The sequence below is a fragment of the Populus euphratica genome, unplaced genomic scaffold, assembly GCF_000495115.2.
Source record: "Populus euphratica unplaced genomic scaffold, PopEup_1.0 scaffold44.1, whole genome shotgun sequence".
Classification (NCBI taxonomy): Eukaryota; Viridiplantae; Streptophyta; class Magnoliopsida; order Malpighiales; family Salicaceae; genus Populus; species Populus euphratica.
Genome location: NW_011499865.1, coordinates 372,672 through 383,239, shown reverse-complemented (window position 1 = coordinate 383,239; position 10,568 = coordinate 372,672). Strand labels below are relative to the sequence as shown.

The 10,568-nt window shown below is 34.9% G+C and overlaps 1 protein-coding gene across 1 annotated transcript; it reads left to right on the top strand.

Moving 5' to 3' along the window:
• Window positions 1–3,663: 3,663 nt before the first annotated feature.
• Window positions 3,664–9,966, top strand: LOC105125892 (uncharacterized). Its single transcript, XM_011026552.1, has 11 exons — window positions 3,664–3,930; window positions 4,023–4,242; window positions 4,699–4,781; window positions 4,890–4,990; window positions 6,168–6,263; window positions 6,476–6,529; window positions 7,075–7,223; window positions 8,215–8,332; window positions 8,735–8,822; window positions 9,245–9,477; window positions 9,568–9,966. Exons 1-10 carry the CDS (start codon window positions 3,786–3,788, stop codon window positions 9,442–9,444), a joined length of 1,254 nt encoding a protein of 417 aa, XP_011024854.1. The 5' UTR covers window positions 3,664–3,785; the 3' UTR covers window positions 9,445–9,477; window positions 9,568–9,966.
• Window positions 9,967–10,568: the final 602 nt, after the last annotated feature.

The window sequence follows — 10,568 nt, the reverse complement described above, 5'->3', positions numbered from 1 at the left end:
TAATCTGATTATATAAAATTTATACGCTGAGTCTTCCTTTTAGGTGTTTATTATAGTGATCTCTCAATCAGTGTGCCGGTCACGTCCCGGAAATAGTTGGTACGTACGTTTTGGGGCGTGACATTGACAAAATGGAGGAAGCCTGGCTAGCTGATTTAGTTTTGCAGACACTAAATAAGCCTGTGTTTCAATAACTTGAGAGTGGAAAATTGAAGAACCTTTACTCTCTGGTTGTTGGCTATGGACCCCAATATTGTGTAATAGGCTCCTCCTCTAGTCAAAAATCTCTTTTTGGACAAATGAATCACCATTCAATTGTTTTCATATATATGTTTCATTCTGATAAAAAGAAATTTCTATTTAATTACAGCTCTAAATTTGTTTTCTTATTGCTGCTTCAGCAGCAACTTTTTTCTTTTCCATCAGAGTGAGAGCCCTGGAAAGAAAATAGACTACACATCCATGGAGAAGAGACACCACAGATGTCCCCTAGCAAGACTGAAGAAAAAAGAGAGAGATTAAGAGAAACAAGTTCACAATGTGGTTAAAAATCGTGGAATGGAGACTGGATAGTTAACATTTTCTTTCTCAAGCAGTTGTCCACAACTTATCATGCATTTCTTTTCATTCTTTCAGGAAGTGTTGTTATGAAGATGAAGCCGCGCTGCTGGCGAAGCCAGGACTGAAAATTAACTGTGTATGGATTCCTTTGCTGGAACAAAAATGGCTAGCAATATGGAAGGCTAATATGAATTTATCCACCACTGCCAAAATATACTCCTAGAAGATATGCAGCTGGAGTCATCAGGTTTGAACCTGCGGGAAGATGCCAGTCATCAGGTTTGAACCTGCGAGAAGATGAGAGGTGATGCATTAGACAACAAAATCTTCACTCGGTAGTTCACAATATTGTCAAGACAATATGAATTGGATAACATAAAAGCAAAGAAAATGGTAGCAAAGACATGAAAGCAAACATGATTTAAGTCCCCCGAATGAAAAAGGAAGTCAACATTCACGGAAGTCGTTTCAATATTTAGGGTTAGGGTTTAAAATATTTTGACAGCATAGGCCGATGCCAACTCCTGTCATGAACCCTAAATGGGCTGGGATCGATGCCAGGACTTGGTCACCTACCCAGCATTAATTTTACAGCTGATCAACAAGCACAGACAAAACGGGTATTGAAATTCACTAACAATATTTGTAAAACCAATATATATAATCTAAATATCTCTAAAGAAAATAAAATCTGACAAGACAATATTGCAATTTGAACAAAAATTAAGGTATATTGAAGAGCAGAGCTCATATACAGGCGTGCATATACATGCTCAACTGAAAGAGATAAACACACGCACACAACAAACAGAGACAAAGGACTCTTCCTAAATGAAAGATGATGCATAACTAAATTTTCAGTTTGTACTTCACAAATTTTCAGACAAGATGAACTTAAGAAAAGCAAAGAAAAGGGTACAAAGACTAAATTGATATGCACATAGACAGATTTTGTGAATCATGTTGTCTGGGAAATCGCTCAACTTGTCTTCCATCTTTCTGCAAGCCCTAAAAACCCATTTAGAAGACCTGAATAACAAGATGAACCACTGAAGAAGCAGTGATACCCGACCCAATTTAGGGACGCAAAGAAGTAAAAAAAAATTAGAGCTTTGGTATCCTGTGATAGGGAAGATAATTGATTTTGGAGGCATTGTTGTCCTTCTATTTTTAATTTTCTAGTGATTTTTTTCATATACAAATTTATTGTTTCATTATAGTTTTTGTCAATTTTTTATTTTTATTTTTGTTTTTTATGATATCACACAGGGTAGTTGTGTGGTGTGTTGAAGACTTATTCAAAGTATAAGAAAAACTCAACAAACTAGAAGAAAAAAAAAAGAAAAAAATCCAAATTTAAATAGTAAGACAATTTTTTTTTTCTTATGAATAGGAAGATAAGTCAGCTTTCGCTATTAAATGCCAGACAAATTATCTAAAACTAATCTTTGATTAAAAGCAACGTAGTCTGCATATTGGTTGACTGATCATGAAGCTGTTAATTGTCCAGTGTTTTTTTTTAAATGACTTAGCAGGCTGCTACAAAAACATATATATGTGTGTGTTCATTCAAGACATTCAATTATATCATAATGGGTTCTTCTATGTAAATCATTTTAATTAAAATAATAAAATTTTATTTTTTTTAAAAAATTATTAATATTGATTTGGTTAGTTCTGACCACATCAGTAATTAAAACTTTGCTAGATTAACCAAGTTTATAAACCTAATATTTTTTATTTAACTTAAAACCTAATTCATATTAGAATTTGATTCTTTGAATTTTCCTAATCAATTTATTAGACTAGATTGAAATTAACATGGATATAAAAAGTTGTTTTTCATAATTTCACTCACAATTATAAATTATATAACTTTAATTTGTTATATCTAAAACTCAACTAACCAATGCCGTATGTTAGTCCATATTAAAAAAAATATATATATAAAATATATAATTATTTAAATTGACTCAATTAAAATCTAATATTAATTTTTTTTATGAAAGTAAAATATTTTGGTCAAAATAATATTATTTTAAGAGATATATATTTTTTAAATTAAAATTTATTCAAGTCAGTTTTTCTAACTCCTCATTTAAATTAAAATATCAAAATAAAAATAATATCATTTTTTTAAAAATAAAATAAAATGAAAAATTTGAGATTAGGTGCACCTCACTCTAAAAGGACCGACCACCGTGAGCGCACACACTAGGCGTCGCTACTTGGAATCTTCATAATTTTCCCACGTTGCCCCATAACCCAAATTAAACACTTTGACTTTGTAGGAACGGAAACAGCCTTCCATCTATGCGGCTAAAAAGGCGTCCTGTTCTTATCTGCCGCCCCCACCAAACTTGTCATCTTCATCCCCAATCAAGAGTAAATTATATATTAGTCCTTGTATTTCAAAACAACTGATTGCTTAGTCAACGTAGTTCAAAAGCTTCACATTTCATTTCGTTTTTACGTGCTGTTGGATATAATTTTAGAAGTTATTTAATTTTTTTATTTAAATCTATTTTTACCTTAAATTGTGATGAAATTTGATTTTGAGAAAAGATTGCAATTTATAGCTTTTGTAAACATGTTTTTCCAGATCATAACTGTAAAAGTTAACTAAATAGGACTTTTAACTTTAAGAACCTCATTTTACAGCTTTTGACTTCCAAAAGCTGAAAACAAGAGCCCTTTTCTTTTAGATAAATTGTTTTTTTTTTAAATAAATTGCTAGTTTATATTTGATTAGTGTTTAAAGATAATATATATATATATATAATTGGTGAATGGAGAGGGGATGGAAATATAAAATAAATTTGTCTTGGGACAATTTTATAGTAAATGAAATATGTTTATTCTATCTTCAATATGTTTATTTATTTTATTTTTTTTTAGAAAATGGTCAAATATTACTTTAGTTATTATGTCAAGTTGTTAGTTTAACCCCTGGTTGAAAAAGTAATGGCTGAGAAATAGAAACAAAGTGATTAAGGGACTGAATTATGTATGAAGATTTACAGGGACTAGAAAACGACATCTCCAAACATATAGGGACTAAGTGATAATTAAATCCCGAGGAAATAAACCCCAGCATCACCGAATCATCTTCTTCTCTGTTTTCTCCTCTCTTTCTGGAACCTTGCAAGTTCTTGTCCAAACTCCTTTCTGTCTTCCATTTGTGCTATATTGTACAGTTTGTGTTTGTATACGAAGCAAACACCATGCCTTTTTGTGAGGTAGCTAAACACCAGACCAGTTTAGATGATGCAGTTGATGCTGCTAGCAGCAGCAGCAGCAGCAACAAAGGCATCAAAATCTTTTACAAAACTTATGGTCATGGCCCCACAAAAGTTCTTCTCATTATAGGTAATAACAATCATAAAAAAAATAATCTTTCTTTTTCAGCTTTGAATTGGGTTTCTTTTATGGATGAATTGTGGATTGCTTGATGGGAGCAGGATTGGCTGGGACACATGATTCATGGGGTCCACAAATAAAGGGACTTACAGGGACAGAGAAGTCCAATGACGACTACGACGACGATAGAATGAAGGCCGTTGATCCGAACTCAAGTGATAATGGGGGTTGTGCGTATGGTGGCAATGGTATTCAAGTTTGTGCCTTTGATAATCGTGGTATGGGAAGGAGTTCTGTGCCCACCAAGAAATCTGAATATACGTGAGTTGTCGCAGACTAATTTCATTGAATATTTTATGTGGGTTGGTTCAAGTTTGATTCTTTTATTGTGGGTCTTTTGAATTTTGATGCATGGATCTGTCTTACAATTTCTTTTTGTAGTTTTGGTATGTTTTCTGATCTGGGTTTTGTGTTTCTTGTGTTTTGCTTTCTTGAAGGTGGATGTTGAAGCTCCATTTGCTTTACAACTTTCTTTTGAGATTAATTTTTTTTTTATTTCGTTTGGTTATGAGAAAAATAGGAAAGAAATTGAATTTTATCGTTTAATAGTTGTGTAGAATCAGAGAAAGCATAGGAAATTTTAACCTATCGATGTTGAAGCTTCATGAGTTGGTGTTGCTTGGCAATATAATTGGTTGTTGATAAAAGAGCAGTTGATTGTTTAAGCAAAAGGCGTGTGGGATCCATTGGTTTTTTATTTTTAATTGCTGAGTGCAGAACAAAAATAATGGCAAACGATGCAATTGCTTTGATGGATCATTTGGATTGGAGAAAAGCTCATATATTTGGCCATTCAATGGGTGAGTCAGTGATTCTGAGTTTCCCATTTTTGTTATTGTCATTTTAAACTGAAATCAACTGCTCGCAACAACTGATTCTGAGTTTGGTTTATGTCACTGTTGAAACAGGTGCTATGATAGCTTGCAAGTTAGCAGCAATGGTGCCGGACAGAGTTCTATCTTTGGCATTACTTAATGTGACTGGTGGAGGTTTCGAATGTTTACCGAAGGTATTGTATATCTTTATGTCGCTGCTCAGCTGTGCTGTCTTCATGTTTCTACGAGCTCTTCAACACTAACTTAGTTCCCTCAAATTCACTCAATTCACATGTGAATCTACTTCAGTAATAGGTGATAAGATGTGTATTTTCCAGAGTTTGCTTGATAAGATGCGTATTTCATCTTCACCATGAAAACACTGATTGGATATTAGTGGGGTCGGACATGGCCACTTTTTAAATTATTGCTTGACTATGGATCAACTGGCTAGTTAATAAACGCTTCTGTGCATTAATCACATCAACTGTCACAATGCTTGGCCTGCAACTTGGCACCAGAACGGCCTATTCTATAGGTGTGAAAAAAAAAAAAAAACCGACCTTGTTTTGGAGGTGATTTGTGGATTTGGTCCTCCAATCATCTGATCTATTTAACATAAACATCGTAGTGTTTAAGATTGATACAGCATTAGCTGCTAACAAAAATCAACTGATTAAGTTCCCAGCTACAGCTTTTTGGCCCTGTGTAAACTTCTCTTTCCCGACCTAACCTAGTTTGAAGATTATCTTTTGTGCTACCGAGCCTTTGGCCTTTTTGGGAAAATAATTTTTTTAATGTTTTAATATTGGTATATCAAAACAATAGAAAAGTATTAAGAAAAATATTAATTTGATGTTTTTTCAAGCTAAATGTATTTTTAAAACTGAAACACATTCAAATGTAGCTTCATACACACAAACAAACAATATCTTAATAACGATTTGTAACGCTCTTTGTTCGTGTTGGATCTTCTTTTGATAACACTTGATAAGCCTTTGAGCTGCTAATGATCAATATATAAGGTTAATATTACATCATTGTGAGGGCACAAAGAGAACTAGATCCTCTCTGGTTCTATAATTGATTTGCGTGTTCTTGTTTTCACCATTGATGGAGATTGCCAAAGAGGGGTGAAGAAAATATAGCAGTCTCAGTAGTTTCTCGTGCTGATGTGCACTGGGAATCTCCCTTATCAGAATTCAATTCACATCCATTTGTTTTGTAAGCTCTCACCCGCATTTAAAGCTATTTGGTTGTCACCAGCCATAAAGTGCACTTTTCTTTTCCGAGAACCAGAGGATATTGTCTTTTCTATTTCAAAATTCGAGTCATATGATTAAAAAATGATGAATTTTTTGTATCTTGCAGCTTGACAGTCGAACAATATCTGTCGCTATCCGTTTCTTGAAGGCAAAAACTCCTGAGCAAAGGGCTGCAGTTGACTTAGACACCCACTACACAAAGGTAAATGACGAGCAGCAGACCAGGAATTTGGGTAGCCCTGCAGAAATTCTGTCAAGAGGCTTATTGCTACGTTGGAAAATGGAAAGAAAAGCGTCTTTAAAAAGATCAAATGGAATGTGCAAAGACAAACTTGGCATGTTTACTCTCTGATAGTGTCTCGAGTCAGTTTTGTGACTGCTGGAATTCACATGATGTTTGTTTCTGATCTGCAGGAATATCTTGATGAGCACGTTGGGTCTAGCACAAGAAGAGCAATTCTGTATCAGGTATGAAAAACGTGATAATCTTAAACCTTAATATATGTTCTTTCTTTCCTTGTATTTACAGTAAGAAGTTGCTAAGGCTTTGCTTCTTTGGAGTGTCTGGTTTTCTTATAGTATATTGATGGGTGCATACTAACACCATAGAAGACCATAGAACAAAACAACTAAGAAATTTCAGATAATATCAACCATGTAAGCAACGGCTGCAAACTCAGCATACTTTGGTTTGCATAAATATTGCTGAATTAAGCTCATATCTAGCATTTTATCAGGAAGGTGACCTAAAAGTACACATTGACATCCATAGATGTGACTATCAGATACATGCATGTTTCCCAGCTTTTAGCGAGTTATGATTGCAGTGAAGTTTCTCCTCGGAATGCGACTAGGACTAGCCTCAGGTCTCAAAAAAATTTCTCTGAGACCCTAGTTAATTTGCTTGTGACTCTGAATGTGACTGTGACTGACTGTGCAACTTGTATTGACCTTCCATTTATTGCACAAGTATGTCTCTCGCTGGACCTTAAAAATAAAAAAACATGTTGCAGGAATACGTCAAAGGTATATCATCAACTGGAATGCAGTCTAGTTATGGTTTTGATGGTCAAGTCAATGCTTGCTGGACGCATAAGATGACACGAACAGAAATTGAATTAATCAGATCTGCTGGATTTCTTGTATCAGTCATACATGGCAGGTAATAGTGTTCTCTATCTTATTTCCGTGGAATACATGATTTCTGCCAAATCATTAATCTAATATTATTCCTTTTACCTATACATTGTATTTTAAATTTTTACTATGCAGGCGAATGAAATATACAAAGCCACTAACTCATTATAAAAGAACATGTTGAAGAAAGATTGTGTGAAATGGTGCACTGAAGCACACGAGTGACAGCGAGCTCTTACAAAATTATGTTTTCATGTGGTTTCATTGAGATGAATTAAACAGCTTTTCATTTTATCAGTTACTTGAGTGGAGGATAATATGATTCATAAAGTTAGAAATCTGTCTTGGTCTAGTAGTATAAAAGAAGCCAAAATGCGCAAGGATGCAATGCAAGTGAGTGGGTCTATCATGCAGAAAATACTTGGTCAAAATCATGTTTTCTATATGCTGTCAAGCATCTGAGCATTCAGTACATAAAAAAACCTCCCCAAAATGTAGAAATGACATTATTGATTGATGAGTTGAGAGCAGTCAAAAATCAAAGAACCATTGACAGATAACGAGTTTCAGGCTCTGATTAGTTTTTTTCTGATATTAAATTATTTATAAGACAATTTGCAGATGCAAAAACATTGTATTTAACAAGGCAATGAATCATTTTCAATGTTTCATGTCATCACATTTCAGAACGCATATCTCAACTCTTTAAATATCAAAAGTCAAAACTATACTCTAGCAGCATACTTGACAGTGTTTTGCCAATGAGTTCTGGAGCTTTATAGACTGCTTATTTTGTACATAGCCAGTCTGCCGTCAATGGTCTTTGTTGTTAGATTCTCTTGTTTTTATTAATGGGTGGCAGCCCTAGGTGCATACGGTAGTAGATTCTTACTATTTACGTATCAGAAAAAAAGATGAATATTTTTTGTCACATGTAGTAACGATATACCATAATGACTACATCCTTGAGTACTTTTACCTGCTTATGACTGATTTGAGGTGCTTGGAATGGCTAGGCATGATATCATTGCTCAAATATATTATGCGAGGAGGCTTGCAAAGAAGTTGCAGCCTTTTGCTAGACTGGTTGATCTCCACGGTGGGCATCTAGTGAGCCATGAGAGGACCGAAGAGGTATTCCTGCTATCTTATATAGAAACATGGCATGACAGCACCGTTGCATTATGGAATGGTGTTTGTTCTGCAATAATGAATTATTGTTATTTTAGGGTAATGAATGCATATATGAACATGGATCGAGAAATATTTTTTTTCTCCATGGTGAAACTGGAAATATTATAACATTGCACTTGATTAAGAACAATAGTAGATGCATATGTTGCTGTGTAGAAGGATGTGGCAAGTCCATGAATCAATCATGAAAATGCTTAACAACTTTTTGTATGAACTAACAAAACTACGAAATATTTCACCACCGGCAGAAGTGCATCACAGAAATTGCATTCTGCGGTTTATTTAATTATGTTTCACTACGCATAAAAATCCAAGTATTGTTTTTTTATTTTTTTATTTCAGGTCAATCAAGCTCTTTGTGACCTGATCAGTGCTTCGGATAAAAAGATGGACCCACATGTTTGGACTAATTTTCCCAAGGAAAACTCTCGTAAGTATCCACATTCAGTAAGGGTTTCTGTTGGGTGTTAGCAATGGTTGGGATTGCCACCATGAGCATGCTGTAGTCTATGTTTCACCTTTTCTTTTCTGTGAATGAGGAAAGCAAAGGGAGATAGTCCGAAGGACATGTTATTTCAAAGTCCATGGATTCCTGGCCTGCACCGTCCTAACTTCTCTCCTAAAAGGAATGCCCATCTCTTTGGCAACGAAAATTTGAGCATGTTTTTCATTAAAGTAGTTCAAAATAGAGAATGTGCATCAAGAAACTTTCCTAAATGGACGCCTCTAGCGACTAAAATCTGGTGGAAGAAAGGATGATTGGGTCTATATATGCAAATACCATGCACTGCCATTCTTTTTTAAAGTCATGAACTAATATTTTCTGGCTGCTTTTTTCCCCTTCTTGTCCAGGGTGGTCAGAGAAAGGATCGTTATTAGGTAAAACAGGTGTAGAGGGTAAAACTGACGACATCTGCTCAACAGTTTGTGTCATCGAAAAGCTGCATCTAAGCATATCATATGTCTTCGGTCTCTTTGTGTTCATGTTTGAGTATATACAAAGGGCCATAAGAAGACGGCATCCAGCCAGAGTTGGATCTTCCCTCACATAAGCTAATAGTCAATCAAATCCACCATTTTTACGGGTAATTTCATAAGGTTTCTCGCTCTCTGATCAAGGCATTCTTCTGCAAAGGGGAAAAACTTGAAACATTTCATTTCTGTTCATTTTGCAGGGTTTATTGACTTGTGACCCTTGTGGCGTGGCTCTATGTGACCATAACTGGGGAACTATACATTCAAAATAAAGAGCAACAAGGCCAAGCAGACCTTGTTATGACATAAATTAACATCATGATTCAGGAGGCTGTATAAAGAAACCTGAAACCACCATCAAGGCATAACTCAAGCCCTTGGATTTTGTTTACAAGTAACGACGTTATTAATAAATTGGTTTTGAGGGGAGCAAAGACCTCAATGGAGAAGTCACAACAAGTGACCCATTTTGGCTTTGTATACCAGCAGCAAATCATTTTTACTGCTTACCCTTCTGAGAAAAAAACTTGCCATCATTTCCCCTGTGTGTTTATGTTGCGAACAGATTATTTCTTGAGTATATTATTATATCACAAGCACAACAATATAACTAGAAGAAAAGGCTGGCCTAGTTGGTCATGTATTCTGCAATGGCCATGGCAAGTCTTTTCGACAGGTATCGACCTTCTAAATTCTACATTTAGCATCATGATATTGCACTAGAAAAATGATAAAATTAGACATGGAGTGACTACTCCGTTCTTAACACAAGTAAGACTAAGGCAAACGCAAACCGATCGAGACAAACATCCAATTATACAGAGAAAAAGACCTCAATTAACAATTTTTTTCTCAGGATCATTAGACAGTGAACTCACGACTAATTTTGTAGACAAATTTCCCGCCCACACTAGCTGCTAAAGCATGCCTAACTACTAGTTATCACCACCGGATAATTAAAAAATCGAACGCAAGCAAATTATGTCAGGCAACTATTATTTACAAGTGATTGACTCGGTACAATTCTCGGATCCCTAGATGAACCAAAATAAAAATCTAAAAGTAAAAAAAAAAAAAACTTTATAAAAATACAGTTCTTGACTGGTTTTTCTAAGGTGTCGTGGTGCTTTAACACCTAGTCAACCTCTCCCTATTTTTGTGAAATCCGCTGGAGACGCTTTCGACATGACCGAGTTGAATA

Coding starts and splice junctions, on each gene's coding strand:
- LOC105125892 (XM_011026552.1), top strand. CDS start 3,786: ATGCCTTTTTGTGAGGTAGCTAAACACCAGACCAGTTTAGATGATGCA. Junction 4,243..4,698: donor ACCAAGAAATCTGAATATAC/GTGAGTTGTCGC, acceptor TGCTGAGTGCAG/AACAAAAATAATGGCAAACG. Junction 4,782..4,889: donor TATATTTGGCCATTCAATGG/GTGAGTCAGTGA, acceptor CTGTTGAAACAG/GTGCTATGATAGCTTGCAAG.